The sequence below is a fragment of the Cucurbita moschata genome, unplaced genomic scaffold (genome assembly GCF_002738365.1).
Source record: "Cucurbita moschata cultivar Rifu unplaced genomic scaffold, Cmos_1.0 Cmo_Scf00001, whole genome shotgun sequence".
In the NCBI taxonomy this organism is placed as follows: domain Eukaryota; kingdom Viridiplantae; phylum Streptophyta; class Magnoliopsida; order Cucurbitales; family Cucurbitaceae; genus Cucurbita; species Cucurbita moschata.
In genome coordinates this window covers 2,183,265-2,208,967 of record NW_019268517.1, presented here as the reverse complement: position 1 = coordinate 2,208,967, position 25,703 = coordinate 2,183,265, and the positions used below count along the sequence as shown (strand labels likewise).

General features: G+C 35.3%; 4 protein-coding genes across 8 annotated transcripts in view; 3 read left to right on the top strand and 1 right to left on the bottom strand.

Moving 5' to 3' along the window:
* The window catches only part of LOC111442227 (brefeldin A-inhibited guanine nucleotide-exchange protein 5-like), a 14,927-nt gene extending 7,562 nt beyond the window's left edge, over positions 1–7,365 (top strand). For all 3 annotated transcript variants that reach the window (XM_023079546.1, XM_023079539.1, XM_023079553.1), the window contains 13 exons: positions 83–500; positions 1,085–1,324; positions 1,430–1,553; positions 1,649–1,797; positions 1,943–2,299; positions 2,435–2,601; positions 3,223–3,479; positions 3,598–3,767; positions 5,136–5,255; positions 5,391–5,527; positions 5,609–5,942; positions 6,260–6,355; positions 6,913–7,365. In XM_023079546.1, coding sequence (XP_022935314.1) covers positions 83–500; positions 1,085–1,324; positions 1,430–1,553; positions 1,649–1,797; positions 1,943–2,299; positions 2,435–2,601; positions 3,223–3,479; positions 3,598–3,767; positions 5,136–5,255; positions 5,391–5,527; positions 5,609–5,942; positions 6,260–6,355; positions 6,913–6,975 — 2,632 coding nt within the window. In that variant the 3' untranslated portion in view covers positions 6,976–7,365. The remainder of the gene's footprint in view (positions 1–82; positions 501–1,084; positions 1,325–1,429; positions 1,554–1,648; positions 1,798–1,942; positions 2,300–2,434; positions 2,602–3,222; positions 3,480–3,597; positions 3,768–5,135; positions 5,256–5,390; positions 5,528–5,608; positions 5,943–6,259; positions 6,356–6,912) is intronic.
* A 1,257-nt stretch (positions 7,366–8,622) lies between these two features.
* LOC111453731 (light-mediated development protein DET1-like) lies at positions 8,623–14,986 on the top strand. Of its 2 annotated transcripts, XM_023094952.1 has the most exons (11): positions 8,623–8,922; positions 9,012–9,442; positions 9,543–9,771; positions 10,596–10,757; positions 10,883–10,951; positions 11,066–11,122; positions 12,001–12,081; positions 12,176–12,340; positions 12,435–12,530; positions 13,379–13,478; positions 14,712–14,986. In XM_023094952.1, the coding sequence occupies exons 1-11, from the start codon at positions 8,851–8,853 to the stop codon at positions 14,849–14,851; spliced, it is 1,602 nt and encodes a 533-aa protein (XP_022950720.1). In that variant the 5' UTR covers positions 8,623–8,850; the 3' UTR covers positions 14,852–14,986. The 2 variants fall into 2 exon arrangements, with proteins under 2 accessions (XP_022950720.1, XP_022950728.1); XM_023094960.1 differs by lacking the exon at positions 11,066–11,122.
* Positions 14,987–18,015: 3,029 nt separating this feature from the next.
* LOC111464387 (uncharacterized metal-dependent hydrolase YabD) lies at positions 18,016–21,834 on the bottom strand. 2 transcript variants are annotated; one of them, XM_023108926.1, is made up of 9 exons: positions 21,735–21,834; positions 20,738–20,883; positions 20,575–20,648; positions 20,368–20,449; positions 19,778–19,828; positions 19,515–19,615; positions 19,244–19,397; positions 18,755–18,985; positions 18,016–18,342 (listed from the first exon to the last, which is right to left on the bottom strand). In XM_023108926.1, the coding sequence occupies exons 2-9, from the start codon at positions 20,879–20,881 to the stop codon at positions 18,232–18,234; spliced, it is 948 nt and encodes a 315-aa protein (XP_022964694.1). In that variant the 5' UTR covers positions 20,882–20,883; positions 21,735–21,834; the 3' UTR covers positions 18,016–18,231. The 2 variants fall into 2 exon arrangements, with proteins under 2 accessions (XP_022964694.1, XP_022921728.1); XM_023065960.1 differs by having other exon boundaries at positions 21,700–21,825.
* A 1,022-nt stretch (positions 21,835–22,856) lies between these two features.
* Positions 22,857–25,703, top strand: LOC111447886 (pentatricopeptide repeat-containing protein At1g02150). Its single transcript, XM_023087261.1, has 2 exons — positions 22,857–23,319; positions 24,082–25,703. Exons 1-2 carry the CDS (start codon positions 22,951–22,953, stop codon positions 25,324–25,326), a joined length of 1,614 nt encoding a protein of 537 aa, XP_022943029.1. The 5' UTR covers positions 22,857–22,950; the 3' UTR covers positions 25,327–25,703.

Genomic DNA, 25,703 nt, shown 5'->3' with positions numbered 1-25,703 from the left:
TTTTTTTTTTTTTTTTTTTTTTTAATTATTACTATTTCTAATTTGAATTGTGAAAATATAACCTTACACTTCCTTTTGCCAGGTTTACTTTCTTGCATGCGCCGAAGGAGATGCGTAGTAAAAATGTAGAAGCCTTACGCACGCTATTAGATCTGTGTGATTTAGAGACAGAATCCCTTCAAGACACTTGGAATGCAGTTTTAGAGTGTGCATCTCGTCTTGAATTCATCACGTCAACTCCTTCCATTGCGGCAACTGTCATGTATGGATCAAATCAAATCTCCAGAGATGCTGTTGTTCAATCCCTAAGAGAGTTGGCTGGGAAGCCTGCAGATCAAGTATTTGTGAACAGTGTCAGACTTCCCAGTGACTCTGTTGTGGAGTTTTTCACTGCTCTATGCGGTGTCTCTGCTGAAGAACTGAAACAAACTCCTGCACGTGTTTTCAGCTTGCAAAAGCTTGTTGAGATAAGCTATTATAATATGGCTCGTATACGATTGGTATGATGAGTTAGAAACAATTTGTTTATTAATAACTTCAATAAGAATATCTATCTGCAAATATTTTGGGGGTCATCATGTCATTCTAGTCTAATGAACTATTCACTAATTTAGTTGACTTAAGTAAACGGGCCAAATGTTTATCTACTCTTACAGTAGTGATAGGATTTTCTCCAGGATGTTCTGATATGTTATTTGTGATCTTGAATCAATTGTGATGATAAAATAATTTTTATATGAGTGGTGGCTGTAGGGTCTCTCTAACTTTAAACTGTTATGCACGTCCAATTTCTTGCCTATAATATTCTTTTTCTTCTGTCAAAACACTAAGATGCTCGAGGCGAGGGGTGTGTCTCCGTTACCACCCTAATCTTTCTTTGGACTGCATAGGGACTGAGAATTTTAGGAAGGAACAATTTGAGTATTTGATTCTTCTTGAAACGTTTGCAGCGTAGACTATGGCCTAATAGATTTCTGTTTATTCATGATAAGAAAAGCTTATATAGGATTTGGTCATGTATCTATTACTTTTATATATTTGCTTAGTTCTTAATGTCTGAATTTTCTACTTGTGCATCTGCCAGGTTTGGGCTAGGATATGGTCTGTCTTGTCAAATCACTTTATTGCTGCCGGGAGCCATCACGATGAGAAGATTTCAATGTATGCTATAGATTCTCTGAGGCAGCTTGGTATGAAGTACTTGGAGAGAGCTGAACTTGCCAACTTCACATTCCAAAATGACATACTTAAGCCATTTGTTATTCTCATGCGGAACAGTCAAAGTGAATCTATAAGGAGCCTCATTGTTGACTGTATAGTTCAAGTACGTCAAACAATTACTTTTCTAGAAAACTTGTAAAAACCACTTTGTTATATTTGATTCGACCGGAGGTTTCTAGCATATTTATTAGATTCTTGTTCTTTACAGATGATAAAATCAAAAGTTGGTAACATAAAATCTGGATGGCGAAGTGTTTTTATGATTTTCACAGCTTCTGCTGATGATGAATCTGAGACAATTGTTGAAAGTGCCTTTGAAAATGTTGAACAGGGTAAGCATTTTGTTTCTGTTCTCTGTTGACAGACACTTATCTTTTGGCATATTACTCCTCAAAATTTGAATATCTAATGCCGTCGAGATTTGCAGTTATATTGGAGCACTTCGATCAGGTAGTTGGGGATTGTTTTATGGACTGTGTCAACTGTCTTATAAGGTTTGCCAATAACAAAAGTTTCCATCGTATAAGCTTGAAAGCTATCGCACTCCTACGTATATGTGAGGATCGATTGGCAGAGGTTTGTTGTCCTCTCTTGTAGTTTGATTTGTAGTATATTTTGGAGATATTGATAGTAATAAAACCTTGTGATAACTATGCTGATGATACTCAGTTTTGGGTTATTCAATAATTCCTCTATTCAAGTCAATTTCTCAACTGCACAGGGCCTTATACCTGGTGGCGCTTTGAAGCCGATCCACGATAGTACTGATCCAGCATTTGATATGACTGAACACTATTGGTTCCCAATGCTTGCTGGGTTGTCAGATTTGACGTCAGACCCAAGACCAGAGGTCAGAAGTTGTGCACTGGAAGTTTTGTTTGACTTGCTCAACGAGAGAGGTGCCAAGTTCTCAACGTCGTTTTGGGAGAACATTTTTCATCATGTCTTGTTTCCAATTTTCCATCATTTGAGACATGTTGGGAAGGAAAGCTTGAACTCTAGCGGTGATGAGTGGCTTCGTGAAACAAGTATTCACTCGATTCAATTGCTTTGCAATCTCTTCAATACATTTTACAAGGTATTAATTTTGGTCCTTTTCTCATCCCCTGCCCTCCATTGTTGATTAGCCTAACTTTAAATTATGCTTTTCAATTAATTGTTGTTAAGTTTCTGTAAACCTTTTTGAATTGATAGTTATTATTTCCTTGTTTAGGAGGTGTGCTTTATGCTACCTCCACTGTTGAGCTTGCTATTAGATTGTGCAAAGCAGCCGGAACAATCAGTGGTTTCATTGGCTTTGGGTGCTCTGGTGCACCTAATTGAAGTTGGTGGACACCAATTTAGCGAGGATGATTGGGACACGTTATTGAAAAGTATAAGGTGAGCATTACTTCTCTTTGTCCTTTTTTTTTTTTTTTTTTTTATTTATATAAACAGGAAATAACCTTCTCATTGCTAGGTAAATAAGTAAAAAGTCGAAAGTTTCGATTTAGTGAAGGGCCATAAGTTAACAAAAATGAAGCAAAAACAAGAAAGCTAAACCCCAAATAATTTTTTACATGTGTTGATTACAAATAAAGTTTAACTGATGAACTCCCAGTCAATGCAAACCCTAAAATTTGTATGAAATTTTGCTAATTCATACGCTTTCAACAATCTTTTTGCCTTCCTAGTAATTTGACGCGAAATAATTACGAAAATTTCCAGGGAGAATTTTTTGAAATTTTCTAGTTTATGTATTCTCATTGGACTTTCCAGCTCTTTTGTAATTTCATACTTCAAAGAAATTGTTTTTTTACAATATATATATATATATATATATATATATAGATACAAGACAGAGATTTCAAATATTTTGAGAACCTTGTAAATTTTTTTTACACTTCCCTCTTCAATTTGTACATAAAAGGAAATATTGCGTTCGGAACTGAATATGTAAAGGTGAATATTATTATCATTGCAAATGTCCATTCTTTTGCTTATGTTTCTGTCATTTCTCAGAGATGCTTCATACACAACACAACCACTTGAATTACTAAATGCTTTGGGTTTTGAGAACCCAAGCCATGATGAGGTGAATGTTGTTGGTGGTACTTCCTTGAAGTCGGTTAGTCCGCTAGAAGCAAAGAACCTTCATTTTGATGTCAGTGACCACAGAAAGGTATCTCCACTACCATCACCAAGGGTTGCAGAAATCAATACTCGGAATACCATCAACGAGTCTGGGATACAGATTACCTCGGATGAGTCTGCTGAAGGTCATCTTTTTCGATAACTCACGAGCCACGTCCCTTTGGTTTCCTTTTCACTTGCATAAAGAACATAAGCTTGACCATTTAAAATTGTGTAAAAGGGATGAAATTCTTTGTATTGTAGGCCTTCCATCACCGTCAACAAGAGCTGCTGAAGCTGGAAGTCTACAGCGGAGTCAAACAATAGGCCAAAGAATTATGGGCAATATGATGGACAATATTTTTGTTAGGAGTCTTACTTCAAAATCTAAGGGAGTTGCATCAGATGCCTCTGTGCCATCTTCTCCAATAAAGGTATTGTACTTGAATATATTTCTTGAAGTTATTTATGACTTGTTTGTAATTTACCATGTCGCATATGTTGGATAGGATTGTTCGTAATCTTCTTGTTTTGAAACTGCTAATGCTAAATGTTTGAGACAATCATAATACTCTATTCGATTCACTAAAGAGATATACATAGTGTTGAGGTCAACCTAAGTAGGAGAAGGTAAAAAAAAAGAGGACAACAAAACTAATATATTTTCAAAATTACAATTATAATAATATAATAACTCTACGAAAGCTTCTAATCGACTTTCCTTTGTACATTTCTTTCTCTTTTTCTCCATGAAATTTGGTTAATTGAAAGAAAAAAAGGACGGAAATGAACTCAGAAAAAACTTTTACTTATTTTAAGAACAATTGAGGTGAAACAAGGTCAGGAACAATGAATCTCTATACGTTTTGCATGTTCATTGTTACGGCAATTCCAACAAAGGATTGAACTATTGATGAATCTCTTTACGATAAACAAATTTGTTTTGCAAGTTCATTATTATGGGTAGTTTCTGCATAGGCTTGAATTTGTAAGTTTAATACTATGGGCAGTTTCTACAAAGGCTTGGACTATTGATGCATACAGTACTTGAATTCTCAATGTGATGCTATATAATTAGTTCTCATCCTTTGAACGGTGATTGAATTGATGATTAAATAGAATCCGAGCCTTGAAGAGCAATTTGATTGATGACAAAAGAGAATATTCTTGATTTAGTTCTCCCCCTTACGACAAACAAAAGAATCGACCAAATTCTATTGAGTAAGACTCAATTATATGATTGAGCAAGCGGAAGTAATTTACTAATGATACCTAGTTAACATTCGTAAAAATTTCTAATGATTGAGATACTGGGATCCAGTGTAATGATTCGGCTTGAGTTTTCTTATGCAATGGTGTTCGTCTTAAAACTGAGAGGCTGGGGCCTTGTGTTGTATTAAGAAAAACATCTGCAATATTTGCACTTGGAATAGTTGACCGAGTAGTGATAAGGAAAATAATCTGTCAAGTTTGATGTCCCCTCCATTACAGAACACCAATTGTCTCCTTCAGTTTCCTTAAAGTTTGGGGATCAACATTTCCTCGTAATTTCGCTAGCTACAATCTCTGCTCAAGTTACTGCCCCATGCTTAATCAATCAAGGACTTGTTATCCTTCTAGGTTAATGTGTATTGTAGCTTGCTTTCCGTGTTCTCGATCATTTTATTCAATATGTATTTTATACATTCTTTTTTCTAGTTTAAACATTTGAAAGTCTCAGCAGAATCTAAACACTGACACCTGAAGACCTATCTCTTATGTGTTATTGCATTTGTTTAAATGTTTACATATCTCCTTTGTAGCTTCCTCCTGACACTGTGGATCCTGAGGTGAAAGATGAGGAGGAAATTCCTCTATTAGGGATTGTTCGGGGCAAGTGCGTTACGCAACTATTACTTCTCGGTGTCATTGACGGAATTCAGGTTTGAAGCTGATTCATTTATATGCTCTTTTGGGAATGGAATTTCATTCATTTTATACATATCCTTTGTCTCCTGCTGATTCATTGTATTGGTAAGTGCTCATTTTTGCATTATAATGTTGATGCATTCTTGTAGAAAAAATATTGGGTCAAGCTGAATGCACCACAAAAGATAGCCATTATGGACATTTTGTTATCTTTGCTGGAATTTTCTGCTACATATAACTCATACAACAATCTCAGACAGCGCATGCATCACATTCCTAATGAGAGGTACACAGATAAATCTACGCTTTTCCCTAAAAGTATCTATTTTTTTTGTATTGAAAGATGATTTAGTTCTTTTTTAAACAGGCCTCCATTGAATCTTCTGCGTCAGGAGTTAGCTGGAACTTCAATTTATCTCGACATCTTACTTAAAGCAACTTCAGGAATCAATACAATTGAAGCAGGACAAGAGAAAACGGTCGATAAACTGGAGGTGAAGACTGAATCAGCCAACGACGGTTTAACTTCCGCCCCAGATTCTAGTGCAGTAAACGATGTAGACGGAGTAGCTGAAAGCAGGCTAGTATCATTCTGCGAACACGCTCTTAGGGAGGCATCGGACCTGCAATCCTCTGTAGGGGAAGCCACGCACATGGATGTTCATCAAGTTTTGGAGTTACGTTCTCCCGTGATTGTTAAGGTATCAATCAGTTGGCCATTTTACGTTTAAATGTATTACATAATTGTGAGATCCCACATCAATTGGGGAGGAGACCGAAACATTCTTTATAAGAGTGGGAAACCTCCTCTTAGTAGACGCCGTTTAAAAACTTTGAGGAGAAGCCCGAAAAAGAAAGCCCAAAGAGGACAATATCTGCTAGCTGTGGACTTGGACCGTTACAATAATTATGATAGTAGAATTGTATCGTTTCTTTTTTTACGATTGATACAGTTTGTTCTTTCTACCAAATTGAAATGCACAATTTGGGAATAATTGTTTCAATCTTTTCCATTCAGGTTATCAAAGGCATGTGCTTTATGAACAGTCAGATATTCAGAAGACACCTGAGAGAGTTTTATCCTTTGCTTACAAAACTTGTCTGCTGTGACCAGGTATTCATTCTCCTGCAAAAAGTTTAATATTCTCAGTGATACTTGCTATTTTCTTCGCTACATTCGCATTGAAAGCTCGGTTTCTTACCCAAAAAGCCGAGCTTGTTATATTCCTTTGTGTTCAACGTTCACATTGTGGATAATCGTCGTTATATTCCTTTTTAACACATTCTTTCATTTTTCACAATGAAAGCTCGGTTTTTAACAGAAAAAAAAGGAGTCCGATAGGGTTCGAACTCTTTACCGGGTTTGAACTCTTTTTGTACTATGTTCTTTATATTTATGAATCGTTCATTCTAATCGGTGCGATGATCATTCTGGCTAGATCATTTTGTTCTAAGATTCTTCATCTGTATTTGGCTCGATCATTTTGTTCCCATCACTTTTACTGGCTCTTTAGACCAATTTTTTATGACTGCTATAATTTTTTCATAGTTTCCTTTCAATATTGGTTGGGTTGTTGACCGTTAATAGTTGACTTTGACCGAGTCGATAATAAATGAGAGAACATTAGAGGGATATTTCTTTTCTGATAATATTTTGCTCGGTTTGTTCAGATCGATATTCGTGGAGCTCTTGGTGAACTCTTCAAGATACAATTGAAAGCACTTGTGCCATAATTTCAGAACATCATTTGTTCTCAAATCTCTCAAGAGAAGTGCTCTGTTTAAGCATTCTTACATAGAACCAAGCTTGCACCTATATCCGCCATATATTTCATGTTCCTCAAAGTTTGAGTTCTAGTAGGAACTGCAAGAAGAGGGTTAAAGTAGAAGTTAACCACTGTAAAAGGAGGCAAACAGCAACATATTTTAACGTGGATGAAGGGAAATTGTACTGCCTCCCTGGTTTTACTGCGTGGTTAAATTAGTTGGGGGTAAGATTTCAGAAATTATTCATCTCCCCAATTTTGAGATTTGAATTGATTACTTGATTATTAAAGCATTGATTTTAGTGACATGTAATTATTCATATTAATACTCATCTAATTTGAGTGCAAACTTTTGTTAGGTATCAGGTCCATGGACATAAAATATCATCGACTAAGAGTTCAGGAGTTCGAGTTCGAATCTGACTAAATTAATAGGTCTTATTAGCAATAACGGGTTGATTTTAAGATTATTTTTAAGATGAGACTTTATATTCGGCTCTTTTTAAGTTAAATTTAGACTTTTGAAATTTACTCAGTCAGCTTTTATAATTATTTTTGGACCTTTTCTTTTAGTTTCGTCTTCAAATTTACTCTTTTTATAAACAATTCAAGCCTACTGTTAGTAAATATTATTTGCTCTGGCTCGTTATGTATCGTCATCAGTCTCATGTGAACTACTCTTGTGGGGTCTAGTGTCTTTGTTGACACACCTCCTAGTGTCTGTCTATAATATCATTTGTAACGACTCAAGTCCACACTAGTAGATTTTATTTACTTTGGCCTGTTACATATCGTTATGAGCCTCTTAGTTTTAAAACGCGTTAGCTGGGAAGAGCTTTCCACACCCTTATAAGGAGTGTTTTGTTTTCTCTCCCACTTTTCACATGCTATCCATACTCGAACACGTCAGAGTTAACAAACAAAGAGAGCGTTGTTTTCGTCGTATTGACCATCAGATATTTGAATAGGCTTGATCCATCTTCTATAAGGGTTTTAATTGAATTGATACAATTATGTTGATTAATATGTAATTCAATAAGACAGAAGATATACAACTAATGTATAGTTTTTAAAATCTAATTTGCCTAATAAAATTGTAAATAATTTAATGGTATTTCAAGTATCATGGTAAAAATAAAAATTTGAAAATATGTTCAAGAGATCTTTGTTATTGCATTCTATTTCATTGTCTCAAATTTTGATTTCAGGGTAAGTTTAGGATAACACTATGTGAATATTTTTTATTTTTTTAAAAAAATTTAAAGACATTCACAAAAAATAAAATAATTAATAAATGACAATCTTTTAAAAATGTACATTTAAAAAAAAAAGAAAAAAAAAAGAGAATTATTGAAATTAGAAAAAAAAAATTTGATAAAAAAAATTTAAAAAAATTGAGAAGAAATTGAATGAGCCTTAACATCGACGCCTCAGCGCTATGAGTTTTGGCAGTAGTGAAGAAACCCACGTGGATAATGGATATAAGCCGAAACAAACTGAGACACAGAAATCGAAGCGGAACGAAGAAAACAAAGGCTTCTTGTCCAGTCAAGTGTTCGCTCCTTAACACATACACGTGTGTATATATATATATATAAGAGAAATTGTCCTTAAACCTTCCCTTTGTTCAACTGATCCCATCGCCAAACCTCTCTTTCAGTAACCTAAACCCTGGCCCAGTTCTCTCTCCGTTCGATTACTCGTCTTCGTTCGTCGAAATCTGCTAGTGCTTCTCTGCAATCTAAGCCACTCTAATGAAGTATCTCTCTCCGTTCGATTACTCGAGTTCGTTCATGAAAATCTGCATGAATTTGTCTTCAATCTGAGCCACTTCAATAAAGTAATGTATAGAAGCAACAATGTGGCTGCTAGGATCTTCGATCGCCAAATCGTCACTCCTCCTCCTGGAACCAGCGTAAGAATTACGATTCCTCTACATGCTTTTGGTTTTGATCGTTTTCTTCATTCTCGTTTGTCTTAATCTTAGCCGCTTTGTTTTTGTAGTTTCATTGTGTTAGGCGATTCTATGAGAATATAGTTCCGAATCATACGGTTTACGACGTTGAGTGTCCGGACCATTCCTTTCGCAAGTTTACCGTTGACGGTGAATACCTAATTACGTTCAGCAGGAATCATCGCGATTTGAATGTTTACCGTCCGAAATGGCTCTCGTTTTCTTACAAAGGAGATGAAATTGATACGTTTCTGGACTTTCCTTCCAATGCTCAGAAGTTTGAGAGCTTTTTCAACCTGATTTATTCCGTCTCCCTTGCGTCCTGCAATGAGCTTATCTGTAAGGACTTCTTTATTTACATGGAGAGTAACCGATTTGGGCTTTTTGCTACCTCCACTGCTCAAATCCAAGATGCTCCGGCCGTCGGTGGTGCTGTTCCGGGAATTCCTTCTATAGAGAAGATTACGTTTCATCTCCTGAGGTGAGTACCTTTTTCTTTATGTATTACGGTTTGATATAATTTGTTGATAGTGTTTTTTACGGAGTTTCTCTCTGCATTCTAACTTCCAAACATGTGATAGACTAGAGGATGGAGAAATTCTTGACGCGAAGGTGTTCCTCAACGATTTTGTGAATTTGGCTCACAATACGGGCGTCTTTCTCTACGATGATCTATTGGCGATTGTATCGGTACGCTACCAGATTATACATATTCTTCAAATTAGAGATTCCGGCCACCTTGTTGATGTACGAGCTCTAGGCACTTTTTGTCGTGAAGATGATGAACTTTTTCTCCATTCTAGCACTCAGGCGAGTAACATTACGGTTCATGCTTCTTCAGTAGTACTAATTGCTCCGCTCTATATGAATATTTGCATTTGTCTAGTTGAAAGATAATATTTAACCTGTAAACCTTCTCTATGGTTTACGCTTCTTCGTGTATTTGTCTTCCGTCGGCGGATGTTATATACTGTTGGTCAATTTATCATCTGATTTCTGTTCCTTCGATTTTGTAGCTTTCTAGAGGCGCTTCCTGTATCAGCTGCATGTATCTGTTCTGGATTGTGAATGTTTGGCTGCTTTTTAGTCTCTTCCCTATATTTTTATTCCGAAGATGATGAACTTCTCATTTTCTAGCGCTCAGGCGAGTTAAATCACCTACTTACATTCTGGCTCATGCTTCCTCCAGTTGTCTAGGGACTGAAGTTTCAGAAGAACATAATTCTTAATTAGACTTGCTTTGTTTATTTGAACGTATTCTTTGACTAGATAAAAAACAATAAAGAAATGTTAATCATCATCCTTCATGTTTCCTGTTATTAGCATCTCTCTTCGTCTACTTGTTTTTTGTGGAAATTTGAACTGTTTCTTCACTTATGTAATTTTCTGGAAGCACTGCAGTCGTATAGGTTTCAAATTGTGCATGTTGGACTGCTGTTTAGTCTCTTTGCTAATTTTTTTGGACCTGGTTGAGTTGCTGCTCGTAGCTCATTAGCATTCATATGATAGTTTATGCCTGCTACTTAACGACTCCATTAACTGAGTTCACCCTTCCCTCGGTGTATGTATGTCATTTGTTCCTACATTCCATCCATGGAACAATTACATATGAATTTTCAACTGATTAATGACAGTATGTGGGGGTAGCTGAAAGAAGCAGATTGCTTGCGAGTGATGTTGAGAATGGCTACCATCATAGCCCGTCCAATGACAATTCTTTTCTGAGTGGCCTCAAACAGCGGTTGCTATCATTTATTTTCGGCCGAATATGGAATGAAGAAACAGATCATCGCTTGGTTGGTTATATGCGACTTCTAAATCCCAGTTCTCAGCCGTCTCTGTCTTGATTTTCATCATATTTTACGTATTGGAATTTTTGTTCAGGCATTCATTTGTTTGGCTTCTCTGTTTCTTTTTACAGAGAGTTCAGTGTTTGACGAAGAATTTCTACTTTCATTTTCAAGACTACATCGACTTGATTATTTGGAAGGTAGAATCTTTACTGTTTGTTGGAATACGATCATACAATCCTTCCCTTCCATCATTATTTTGTGTTCTATGCACGCATGATGTGTTACAAGTTGTTTACAGAACTCCTGACCAGGTACAATTCTTGGACCGTCAACACTTGCTGCTCAAGCTTGGTAGTGTAGATGGATGGGTGAGTTCTTTTTTCTCGGTCAGTCGTCATTTCAAAATAGGGTCTGGGTAAACCAAAACTTTAAAAAGCTGTTAGTACTATCCAAATTGAACTATTGCTACTAAGCCTACTTTAAAGAAGCCTAGATAAGTAGGCTTGCTTTGTAATTCGCACCTGCAAATTTATTTTCAAGATTGATGACAAAAGACTATAATCTTCGACTTCCCGATCTCATGAATCTCATGACTTTGCTTTGGGCTTCCCCAGAAGGTCTCATTACTAATGGAGATAGTATTCCTTGATTATAAACTCATGATCATTCCCTAAATCAGCTGATGTGGGACTTTTATCATCCAACACCTCCCCTCGAACAAAGTACGTCTTCCCTTAATCAAGACTCGACTCATTTTTTCTTTTGGAGTCTTAGTCATTTTTTATTATGCCTTCGAGGAGGCTCGACTTTTTTTTTTTTTTTTTTCTTGGAGTCCTTTGTTCGACATTTGAGGATTTACCAATCTATTGGCACGACTAAGTTTAAGACCTGACTCTGATATCATATTAGATGAACACGACTCTCCATAATGGTATGATATTGTCCACTTTGAGCATAAGTTTTCATGGCTTTGTTTTGGGCTTCTCCAGAAGGCCTCATTACCAATGAAGATAGTATTCCTTGATTAAAAACCCATGATCATTCCAATTAGCCGATGTGGGACTTTCATCATCTAACGAAGTACTCTCTAATTGTGAACTCTGTTACAACTTTCATTGATGCTATAGCCCTCACGTTTTCATGAGTTTGGGATTATCATAGCTCTCTTTCTTGGAAATTCAGTGACTAATTTTTCTTTACATTATTGATAAAAAATGACAAATTTTTTTTATTCTTACATTTATAGGTTTCACGAATGGCCGATCACCACCGGGCATTTTTTGCTGTGTATGACATGGAGACCACTGAAATTGTTGCTTTTTTTCAGGTGTTTGTTTGCTTCCCAGTCCTCCCTTTCTACACTTCTTTTTTAATCAAGTATTTTCCCCTTCATTTCTAATTCCATACCATACTTCCTCCAGAATTCAACAGACGACATTTACTTTCTTTTCGAGCGTTTTTGTAATCACTTCCATGCAGCATCAAGAAATTCATTGTGCTTTAATTTCATATCATCACACTCCAATAACATTCATGCTCAAGAACAACTCAGAAGCTTGAAAAATAAAGCAGTCAGCTATTCACAGGTGAACCTTGTTGATACATTTTTCTTTTTCCCTTGCCATTTGCATCTGTTATTTTCACTAAATCTCATGCATAATTGACTCTCAACTTTCACAGTTTGTGAAGAAGATGCTGGTATCTTTACCGTTCAATTGCCAATCACAAAGCCCATCTCCCTACTTTGACCTATCTCTTTTTCGGTATGATGAAAAGGTTAGTATTTCAACGTGTTTTCTTTTCTATTTATTTGTTTTTGAATATTTAAGTTAAGTAACTAAGTGTTATAGTATTCATTGGGCGCACGTAGTTCAATCTCTCGAGACCCTCAAATGGCTTGGAGAACCATTTGAAGTTTTAGTCAAATTTCTAAAACAAAATTAAGTTTTTAAAATGATAGGTCCATTCTATAACGTTCTATATCGTTGTTTATAGTTTCCTGTTCAGTGAAATATGGGCTTATTTCCTCCACATGTTTTCATCACCCTAAACTGAGTTCTTAGTCAAATTCAGTCAGAATACCAAAAATAAAACCAGTTTTTAACGTATGCTTTTCCTTTTTTTAGTTTTCAAATTTTAGCCTAGGTTAGATTTTGTTAACAAAATTTGTTTAAAAAATTATAAAAATGTGTTTATAAGCTTAATTTAAGAAAATATATCCTATCTGAAACTGTTTCTAAGAGATCATATTTTTGAAATAAAAGGATTTCTCTGTGAAAGTAACGAATTATTAGCTTAATTTTTAGAATAAAAAAATGAAACAAAATGATTATGAGACAAGTAATTTTGAGGATTTTGGTCTATCTTTTTATGCCCATTTATAATCAAATATCGTACAAATTTGTTCTTCACATATAATTTTTTCAGCCACATTTATTTTAAATAAAAAATGTTTTCTTTCTATTTGGCTACTGAAATACGATATTTTTTTATTCACGGGTCAGTAGAGGCATGGGTGGTTGATGTGGAAAGTTCGTTATTTTTTGGAAGCAAATGTTGGAAAAGTAAGAGAGAATTTGAAATTTTTGGTGAGAAATTAACACGAAGTTTTATGTGTTAAACAGTTGATTTCTGCAACGGATCGGCACAGACAATCAACAGATCATCCTATAAAGTTTATTTTAAGGCGATCACCTTATTCCCTCAGATTCAAAATTAAATCAGGTATCATTATCATCACTCCCCTTTTCTCGTCTTACTGCTTCAGTTGCTTTCATTCGATGGTTTATTTTTAAGTAAATTGTTCCAAGTAAAATATTTTTTTCAAAGTATATTTGGGGAAAACACTTCTTTTCCTTTTTTTTTTTTGGTTCGGGAAAAAGCACTAATTATTTACAAATGTTGTGTTTATTTCCATATCTTTGGGAGGTGGGGTGGTTTGATAAATAATTCCGGTTTTCAACCTCTTAATTTTCAATGGCACTTTTAAATTTAAAAAGTAAAAGGGTTTTAATGTTTTTCTCTTTTTATAAAACCCTCTTTTTAAGGGCTCAATTTGTCCTTTTTTACACCGACTTTTCTTTTCTTTTTATGAGTTATTTGAGGAAAAAAAACTTTTATTTTGTTTTTTTAGGTTATAATTTTAGTTTAGTTTGTGTCCAATATAAGTTTTGAAATTCTAATAAATCTTTAAGCTTTTAATTTTATGTTTAACAGGTTTTTGAAATTTTAAGTTTTTATTTAATAAAATTTATATATTTTTTGATATTTAGAAGTTTGAATTTTATAATTTTGTGCTAATAGGTTTGTGAATTTCAAAATATCAAATTTGTTTTGACATAAAATTTTCCTATTAAATAAAAAATTAAACACTTTAGTTTCTATTAGATTTTTTTTTTAGAAATTCAATAACTTATTGCATACAAAAAAAAAAAAAAAATTATACAAGTTTACAATTTCTATTTAAAATTTCAAGAATTGGAGTCTCAGTTTAACCCATTGCTCTCTCTCTCGAGCACTTCCTCCTGTTTTATTTTATTTTTACTCACTTTATCGAAAACACCTTAATTTTTTTTTTCCCAGAAACAGATGAAGGGGCGGTCGCCAAATAGTAGCTCCTTTTACTGATTATTCGAAAATTAAAATTAAAATTTCAGATCTTAATTTTCCTATTCTAAAAAAGGTAGTTTTATATTTTTGGAAACCAGGATTAACACGTCCTGCTTTTTTAAAAAAAGAAAATTTAAACCCCAATATAATTGCAATTCCAAGTGTTTTCTTCTTTAAAAAAAAAGCAGAAAGCGATATCGTAGTTCAAAAATCAAACAAATGTAAGATTTTCTGTTTTATGTTATAAACGCAAAGATTATAAATAAAAACAGATATTATGTGTGTGTGTGTGTGTGTGTATTTTTTCCCAACGAAATGTTGCTAACGAGGGTTGAGTGATTGGAATAGGTCCAGAAGGAGGGATAACAGATGGACGAACAAAAGGGGTGTCATCTTTTCTTTTTCATCCTTTTTTACCACTCGTTCTCTCCATCCAACAGACCACCTACTTGCTTCCTTCTGTGGTCAATATTCACTTCCGGATATGAATATAGAAAGAAGAAAAAAAGAAAACTATGTACATTGTATAACCATCTACATGTTTGCAAGTCATTGGTATGACGCGACTTTCTCACACCTTAATTTTGATGAATCAAGAGCATTGAATAATAATTTTTAAACTTCATCTTCATCCCCCAAAATTCTCTCTTATCTTACTAAGGATTTTTGGTGGTTGTAATTGTTAGGGATTATAACTATATTTGGTTTTAACTATTGGGTTACATTTATTGTTAGATACTCTACTAATAAAATTAGCACTATTGCCGCAAACAAAATAAACATTATAATTTGGTTAAATAGAAACTTTGGTCTCTAAACTATCCTTGTTGTGCCTATAAATTTTCTAGGTATACTAGCATTTTGAAAACTTTCTAATAAACACACTTCCTTAAATACAAAAAAATGCAAGCATATATATACTATTAAAAGTTCAAACTTATAATTTGATTTGAGAATTATTTATATAAAAATATATATGTAAAATATATATATATATATATATATATATATATATATATATAACGAATGCGAAAGGAAATCGTTTTTTAGAAAATGAAACTATTCTTACTAATTTAAAAAATCCACTTGGATGAACTCACAGGCAAGCGGAGATCTTTCAGAGTGGTAACAAATTAGTAATTGACATGTTCCCACAAAAGTTTTATATGAATAAATAAGTTTAAAAAAATAATGCCTAAACAAATTAAAATTTACACCAAAATTTAAATAAATAAATTTAGGTTTCAAAACTCTACAAAAGTTTAATAACAAAACAAAGAAATTGGTAAAACTAAAACTACAAACTTAATTTTCAAAAAAAAAAAAAAAAAAGTTATCAAATATGCTTTGATTATGAGATTCTCAAAATTTTGTGTACTACAGTTCATGATAAGAGTTGTTCTATTCCACCCATTACGTCAGGATAAAATATGGGGAAAAAAAAAAAGTTCCATCCGAAAAAAAAAAATAGACGTCTACTTAAAGATAAAAGCAACCACATTACCTGGAAGTCCAATCGGGAGGGATCGTTGAAAAATCACAGCAAGTGCTCACTTAAAGATGCCAACCGAAGAAATTGAACCAATAAACAAATAAGGTGAAGTACAGTGAAGAAATTGAACCAATAAACAAATAAGGTGAAGTACAGTGAAGAAATTGAACCAATAAACAAATAAGGTAAAGTACAGTGATGGATTCATCTTCTAGATTCTAACCATGATGGGATGGGGATTATGACTGAAGATGACAAATACTGAAGCATTTGGCAACAAAATTCAATGCCGCCAGAAATTAAAATAAAAAAAAAAGTGCGCAAGGACATTTTAGAAATGAGGAGCTCCTCATTATGGCCTTATTTTATAAGGCTCCTAAAACGAGGAGACATCTTTACTTGCCAATTTCTTTGTTTCTCTGCTTTGTTCTTCCAGAGTAAGTTTGTAAGCGTCATTGGCTATTTTGCTCATGGTTTATGATGTGACCTAAGCGTTCCTTTAATGTTTTTCTTATATCTTTTGCCGGCATTACGACTTAACTTTGCCGCCATTTTGGGTCCCATATACGACTATAAATAACCTAATTTACTTTGTGTAATTAAAATTTTAGATGATTAATAATTTGAGAGTCATAAGTCCTATCGTAATTTTGTTCTTAGTGTTGCAAACCTACAACATTCTGTAAGAGCTCGACTTCATCACTAGCAGATATTGTTCTCTTTGAATTTTTCCTCTAAAAACTTTCCCTCAAGGTTTCCAAGGTTTCTAAAACGTGTATGTTAGGAAAATGTTTCCACACTCTTATAAGGAATGTTTCATTCCCCTCTCCAACCAATGTAAGATCTCACAATCCACCATTCTTTTGGGGCCAACATCCTCGCTAGAACACCGTCCGGTGTCCGATTTTGATACTATTTGTAACAGCCCAAACCCACTGTTAATAGACGTCATCTTCCTTAAACTTTCTGTTGAAGGGCTTCCTCCCAAGGTTTTTAAACACGTCTATTAGAGATGTTTTCATTCTCTTGTGAGAAATGTTTCGTTCCCTCTCCAACCAATATGGGACAAATGTGAACAATCAACTACTTGTTATAGGGTACAAATCTTAACTAAGAAACTTGTTTTCTTTTCTTAGACCATTGATCACTACCTGCTTCAAATCTTCCTAAATTTTATCTTCAATTCCTTAGAGAGTTCATAATTCAGTCATAGGGTAATGTGGACGCTGGTCAGGCAGGTGCCTTAGTTTGTATATTTTCTGAAGGTTTGCCACTAGTATGTGTTTTATGTTATTATTATTCTTTTTTCTTTTTTTTTTTCCTTTTTTAAAAAAGACCCCTCTAGATTGCAAAAGAAGTCTCCAATATTACAACATTAGTGCAGAAAACCTCTAGATTATAGCCATTTATATTGAACTACATCACTAAAGGCAAAGCCTACTGAATAGCAACTACATATAAACAACAAAAGCAACAACCAAAAGTTAACGATCAAAATGCATTTGCTATGCGAATAGGAATGGAGTCTCCATTTTCATAGAACAAAGACAGCGAAGACAAATTTTCTTTCCTCCATTTTAATTCTAGAGAGATTACTTTGATGAAAAATTATCAAGGCCTATAAACAGGAAACGGATTTATGCCCGACCGTACCACAAGCATATTCTAAATGCATTTACTTCAAGCTAATATCACCTATATTAAGAACTTTATGCCCCCATGCTATTCCCCCTTTTTTTCTTTTAATTTTTTTCATCTGTGAAAAGCAGAGCAGACAAACAAATTTACCAGAGGTAAGGAAATGATGCTTTTGGGAGAGGGAAAGAGAGGAAGAGCTTCAGAGACAAATTACCTGGCGTCTGCTCATCTCTTTGTCCATCCAGTGACCCTTATATTCCAGATGTAACAGATATTCTAGCAGCATCAATCCAATGCTCCTACTAATAGTCATCGCGGTCACATCTATATACTCAAAATAATTTGAATACATGAACACTAGGCAAGTGGTCTAATGACCTGTTTAACACATCAACCTCTGAAATGGCATGCACGCCCGCCTTGCCCTTCGTGTTGATTGCAATTTGCCTACTACAAGTCATTTTCGTCATCCATATATTTGAATCCATGGATATTAGGTAACACATAATTACCTCCGAAATATTTTTTTTTTCCTGCATTGCAAGTGTTGCCACAGATGATTTCTTGATGTCGTTGATACACAACACCAAATGCACCATAAAAGCATCGGCTATGACTTATTCTTCACAAGAAAATTTTCATTGCTAGATGGTAAGTGACATGTTAGTGATAAGGGAACAATAAGGAGCATTATTTCGAGTTGTTAAAAACATCACCTAAACATTTGGACTCTCTTCCCTAAGAAGTTTCTAGACCTGTGAAAGAGAATAAACGCTCTGCATTTCTGTAACTCAATTCAGCAAGTTCTTCTTTGCTGATGTCCAACAAAGATGCAACATAAACAAGGACCTGCGTAGAGAAGAATAAAGGATGAAATATGTTACAAAAGATGATGGAAATTGAACTAACCTAGAGCTATACGGACTCTTAATTTTTAAAACCAGACAAGGTCAGCATGTAATTTAATTAAACAAAGAGGAAGATGGCAGCTGAGGCCAACTCTACCTCTCTATCCCTTCCCATGTTGAAGAGTAAGAGAAAGTTTATACTTATGGATTTAACTAATAGTCAAGGCTAATGTTCCTGGTTATAAAATGCTATCTATGATCAGAATAGAGCTATTATGCTAGTTTTCTTTAAGATTGTTGATATAATGAGCCATGGGTTGCTAAGTTGTTAGACCAACAGTACAACTTAATGATATTGGATGAACGTAAATATATCCATCAACCAGATATAAGTGAAAGATTCAGTGAAGTACATTTTGGATGTTTGCTGGATGATTGAGAGTCCCTTTTGGCAGTGTTGATGCATCGGTGGAAGAACCAGGCAATGTACTTTGTTGTGAGCCTGTTTGGGCAGCAGATTGTTCTTGGGTCTTCAGACATTCGGGAAGAGAAGGATCGCCTTCAACAAAATAGAGGGAGTCTAACTTTGACTTAGGAAGTGCATCAGGCGCATCAGTCTCCAACAAAATCCTATCCGAGGGCACCTGGAAAAATTCATGATGTTACAGATGAAGAGAATTTGGGGGGTTCATTTTTTCCGATGGTGCAGCCTAGATAGAAGTTTTTATAAGTTTTCAGTTATACAAGCCAATAAGATGAGATTCTTTTGACACGCTGGCTTTCAGAAGAATATTCCAATCCACTCTCTTTATATCCTTGTTTTCCATACACATCTTATCTTTTACATGCACCACAAACACACCAGGATTGTCAAATCTATATATATATATATAAGAACTGACCATTTTCAGCATTTTCTTTGCCTTCTTTGCCTCCATGGACATGAGAAAACCCGAAAATGAGAAGTAAGCACCTAGCTTGGAGAACTCAGGAACCATCTGAGCAGATCCAAGATAAGAATGCAGAATGAAACCAGCAGGAAAAGGTCCCATAGATCTGAGGCAATTGCAATGACAGAACAAGGCATGTAAACCAATCAATAAATAGGGGACATGACTGATAATGGCAACATCACATGAACGACAAACATATAACTATTAGAAAGTCTCATACTTCATTATCTGAAGGAGATCACCAAAAGCACGTACACAATGGATGGATGCTGGTCTTTCTAAAGACTTGGCAAGCTCAAGTTGTTGCTGGAAGACCTCAACCTGCAGTATACTTTATGTCAAGAACAGCTCGGGGATCATTAAAAAGAAAAAGAAAATCATTGCAGTAGTGAAGAAAAATTTGCTTCTTACACCACTTACAATTTCCTTTTGACAGGTAAACGAGAAACTGAGCAAGACAGAAAAAATGTATAATGGTCACACCTGATCTATAAAATTGATTTCCTTTCCTTTTGAACCTTTGTCCAGACCAATCTGAAAATGTAAATATTAGAGCCCTACTGAATTTAGCAATCTACTAAGAAGATATATCTACATGTTGAGACAACAAATTAATCATTAAAAACCCTTGAGTAACCACCCTAGATCCTACACATAGTTAAAGGACAAAAATAATAAAGTTGAGGCTAATTCAGGAAACACGTCATAAAAATTATTGTACATAGAAGAATATGCATGATCAAGAACGAGAAGGCACTAGTAACATGCAATAGCAACAAAGGTTCACTATAAGTGTCTGTCACTTTCTTTGTCCAGAAAAATAGGCAACATTGATGATTAATAATTTCAGATTCTCAGAAATCACCCCAAAACATGCTCTTAAGCTGGTTCCAGAAATCATGCTAGATGAATAAAATAATTCTCTGGCAAAAAGAATTCATCCGATTCCCAATTTTTTTCTCTCTTTTTGCCTGTGTTTCATCTAAAAATAAAACTTAGAACTTCAATTCATGATAAAATATCAGAAGATCAAATTGGTCTTCCAGGATATAGCTTCGGCCATGAATACCAACCTCTCCAACTGCTGCAGTTGGTACTGCTTCAAAAAATTCCTTAAGTTTTTCTAGCCAGCCAGTAGTTCTTTCAGGAACATACCTAAATACAGCAAGCTGGATGTATGTCATACAATATACTTCACCAATACGTGGTAATGGCAGAAAATAATATGGATTTCTATGTAAACTTTGGGGATGTGAAGTATGCAAATGGACAGTGGTTACCAGGGATGAAGACCAAAGGATGGAATGATGCAAGGATGTGATTCACTCAGCTGCTTCACCAAATGCCAGTCTTTCTATGAACTCAGAAACAGAAGAAGATGAGAGGCAGGCAGCACATATTCCAAAAACAATATATATAACAGAAGATGCAAAACTATTGTACCTCAGAGATTCCATTAACAGCAAAACGCAGAACTCCAGAATCCACTGCTGTGCTAATTAATTGAGGTGCTTTATCAAATATTCTTGGATCTTGGAGATGACAATGTGCATCAAATAGTCTCAGTGTGGCAGATAATTTAGACATCCCTGCATATGCAATGGGAAGAAGAATTTCTTCGTATATCAACAAAAGAATTTCAGCTTAAAGGTTCTTCAAAATGTAATTAATATTTTCAAGAAAATGCGCAAGGACATTCCTCTTCAGAGTAAACTTACAACCTCCTTGACAGTATAGCTTTAAGAAATTGGAAAACCAGCGACAGAGAGAACACAAAGAAAATAGCACAGCAAGAGCAGTACCTTCAATCTCTAATTATAAATTATTTCAACTTAAAATCTAGGAGCCTATATCCATTTGTATTTAATACTTCATAATGTAATTTATCACGTCGAGAAAAAGCGTAGAGCGTGAAAACATTTCCTTCTCAGAGAAAACCTAAGACTACCGCTTCAGCTGAAGATTTAAGAAACTAAAGAATATCAGCAAGCGAGCGAGCGAGATACAAACGAAAAACCGCGCAGCAAGCACAGTACCTTCGTTACGCAATTGTGATGGATTTCGACTAAAAAGCCTCTTATATCCATTTCAATTCATATCTTCATAATATAAATTATCATATCAAGAATGTGCGTAAGAACATTTCCTGCTCATAGAAAACCTACGACTTCATTTACTACAGACGATTTAAGAAACTCGAGAGCGACAGAGACAAAAATCGCAAAGCTACACAGTGCCTTCGCCATCCAATCATGAGAGTACGAAGAACGAATCGAAAACGCGATCAATTTCGAAACGAGCAGAATGTTGCGTCCAAGTAAAGATCCAATTCAGGCGTCTGATTTAAACAAACCGTAGCGAATAACACTCAAACAAGAACAACGAAAAAAAAAATTGCAATAAACCTGACGACGATATCGGAGATCGGAGTTACGAATACCTCGTCGGCCGATGGATGCAGAGCTTCGTTTGAGAAACCGCCTTAACGCGCGCTTGCAAAGCTGCCGCGAAGTTCACCTCAATAACCAAATAATATGATGTGAAACATTTTAAATGAGCTTTTAAATGGAAGAGGAATAGTTTTAAATTTCAATTCGGTACCCAACTTTCTTTATTTTTCTATTTTGACCCCAAATTTTGACACATTTTTAACTATTAATTTTCAATTTAATTATTTTGATCCTTTCTTTATTTTACTATGCCACAACAACTATAGGTTAGACGAACACGACTCTCTACAATGGTATGATATTGTCCGCTTTGAGCATAAGTTCTCATGACTTTGTTTTGGGCTTTCTTAAAAGGCATCACGAGAGAGTATTATTTGTGTTATAAACCCATGATCATTTCTAAATTAGCCGATGTGGGACCTTCATCATCTAACACTCTAATACTTAAGTTAGCTAGGAGTTTTACCTCGTCTCGATTGAAGACAAATATTTATACGATAACCCTCTATAGCTTCTTACGTTTACGTTTCTTTGTTTTTTTTGGTGTAGCAGAGTTTTATGAACGAAATAGGCTAACCCCTTCTTCAACCGAAGTTTATATGATAACCCTTTAGGATTTTTTAACCGTTCTTCTACGAATTAAGTTACAAATGAACTAAACGGGGATGAATCAAGATGTCGGGAACCATGCATAACGCATGTCTACGTGAAAAGTTGACCATAGAGTCATCATTGACCTCTCAATGAGATCGATTAAAGAGTTTCTTGCTCAATTATTCTACTATTTTGGCTCATAGGTCGACCCTTTTGTATGGGTCGAATTTTGTTACGATTTATGACCATTTAATATTATAAATTAAGTCTTTCAAATTTTTTATTTTTATTAAATGTAAAATTAAAATTTTAAAATTTATAAAAATTTAAGGTTGGAGTAGAGATAAAATTTAAATTTATATAATTATTTAATTATTTTTTAAAATTTTCGAGAGATCAGTTTAGAAATTTAATACAAAAATTAAAACTTTATCTACCTTTTCTGATATTTTCCAACTTCGCAAGAAATCATGGGAAATAGACAAGGGCAAATAGGTAAATTCACAAAACCTTATCGAGAAACTGAAAAGCACAGAGCTTCCGCGCATTCGCAGCGCACTCTCTTCAACCCTAACAGAGGCGGTGGTGGAGACGACGACGACGACGACGAGGATGCTTCTCCAAACTTCCGTTCACCACTGCAATGTCTCTCTCTCCTCTTCAACTTCTTATTCGCATAAATTGCCGCCTGTAATTCAATCTCAGGCTTTTTTCCGGAATGTAAATTATCGGAGGCTTCCACTCTCCATAACCTGCTCAGTTTCCCAAACTCATAGCTATGGAACTGTGGATTTCGAGCGAAGGCCTATGGTGAAATGGAACGCTATTTACCGAAGGATATCGCTGATGGAAAATCCTGAGTTAGGCTCTGCGAGTGTACTGAACCAGTGGGAGAACGAGGGCAAAAAGATTACGAAATGGGAGATTTTTCGAGTCATTAAGGAGTTGAGAAAGTACAGGCGCTATGAGAGGGCTTTGGAGGTAAAGTAGATAATGATTTTAGGTAGTTTTTGGATGCATATATTGGAGTTCATGAATTGGTTCAATTTGCTTGCAAATTGCGATGTTCGATTCATCTTTTATTGGAGAAAAAAGAGGTAGAAATTATCATCGATTCAAATAGGTTTCTGCTAACTGAAGCTTAGCTACTTGGATTGCATTCTTATGTTTTATTTGCTTCTTTAGCAACCATGGAAGCTATTGAAGCTTTAATCTTCGGATTTTGGACTGGATCAGTTAATTCTTATGTGAAATTCGATTGTCGTATGAGTTTTTTGTGCAAATCTTTGGTGTACAAGCTTTGATGATCATCTAATTCTTGGTTGAAATCCTCACTCTTGCATGAACTAATACTGATTCGCTTCTTAGTAAATCAAAATATACAAGAAATCAAGCTTTTCTGTTTGTTAATTGGGAGGCATTGATATATTTCATCGAAGAATATTGAATTATCATCTTTTGGATATTTCCCTCTTCCATTTCAGGTCTCTTATCTTCCTAATTCATTGCTTATGATGGAGAAATTATACGTTTTCATCATTTAGCTGAACTCAATGCTGGTTTATGCATGTTCTTCATTTTTCTGTTCATACATATGATGTGCTGTCTGATAATTTGAATATGGTTCATTAAGATGATAAACGATCGTTTTTAAGTTTGCAATTTGTTGCGGTTCGGTGATCATGTCGGTGTGTAGATTCTCGAAGCTGTTTCGATTCTAAAATTTGATGTTTTTGTTTGTAGATATATGATTGGATGAGCAATAGAGGAGAGACATTTAAATTAACAGCTAGTGATGCTGCTATACAATTGGATCTTATTTCAAAAGTCTATGGAATTGCGAGTGCTGAAGATTACTTCGTAAGGTTGCCTAAAAATTTGAAGGATAGAAGGACATATGGAGCTCTTCTGAATGCCTATGTGAAAGCAAGACAGAGAGAAAAGGCCGAATCTCTACTTGCAAAAATGAGAACTAAAGGTTATGCGATTCACACGCTTTCGTTCAATGTAATGATGACTCTCTACGTGAACTTTAAAGAGTACGAGAAAGTCGAGTCGTTAGTGTCGGAAATGATAGAAAAGGGCATTCGCCTTGACATTTACTCGTATAATATATGGATATCATCTCGTGGATTACAAGGATCGATTGAGAAAATGGAAGAAGTGTATGAGCGGATGAAGCAAGACAGGACCATCAATGCCAATTGGACTACATTCAGTACCATGGCCACGATGTATATTAAGACGGGAATGATCGAAAAGGCGGAAGAATGCTTGAGGAGGGTCGAAAGTAGAATTGTTGGTCGGGATCGAATACCGTTTCATTATCTGATGAGTTTGTATGGTAGTGTTGGTAACAAAGAAGAAACTTATCGAGTGTGGAAGGTTTACAAAACTATTTTCCCGACCATTCCGAATTTGGGATACCATGCTATAATCTCTGCTCTAATCAGGGCAGGTGACATTGAAGGTGCCGAAAAAATTTACGAGGAGTGGCTATCCGTTAAGACAGCGTACGACCCTAGAATTGCCAATCTTTTCATGGGGTGGTATGTTAAGGAAGGCATGTCGAGCAAAGCTGAGAGCTTTTTTAATCACATGGTTGAAGCTGGGGGAAAGCCAAATTCGAGTTCATGGGAGATCCTCGCCGATGGGCTTTCGAAAGAGGGTCGGGTTTCTGACGCTTTAGCTAGTTGGAAAGAAGCATTTTCTGCCGAGGGTTCGAGGACTTGGAGGCCAAAGCACTTTAAGGTGTTGGCTTTCTTCAACCTCTGTGAGAAAGAAGGCGACATCGCCAGCAAGGAGGTTCTTGTTGGATTGTTAAGGCAGTCGAAATGTCTTCAAGACAAATCATATGTATCACTCATTGGTTTGTCGGACGAGACAATCGATAACGATGTTGTTTCGGGGGAAGGTAGCAATATCGACGACGAAAGTGACAAAACCGTGTACGAGACCGATGATTCTGAGATGCTTCTCGAGATGTGACAGATTCAATGACATTGTCATCTATCTATGGTTTCTGGGATTCGTAATCAGAAATTTGGAAAATATATTTTTATCTGCGTGTCGTCCTGGTACCGGTCCCGGTCCCGGTACTGGAGGGTTGAGAATGATCATCAGTGGTTCAGTGTTGAAGTGTAGAGGAGGTGAGAGCAACTTGGGATTTTGCTTTGGGGTGTGGGAGTTTGGTTAAACCCAAAGCTATACTCAGCAGAGGTATGTTTATTTAGATCTTTTTATGAATTTCTAAATGTAACTTTCCCAGATAGAAATCTTGGCATTTGCTGAATAGGGTGGAAATTTTAGTGCAATTCCCTCATGGGCGGCTTTGATTAATAGCTTTTAAAAAGTATCGGTTTCCA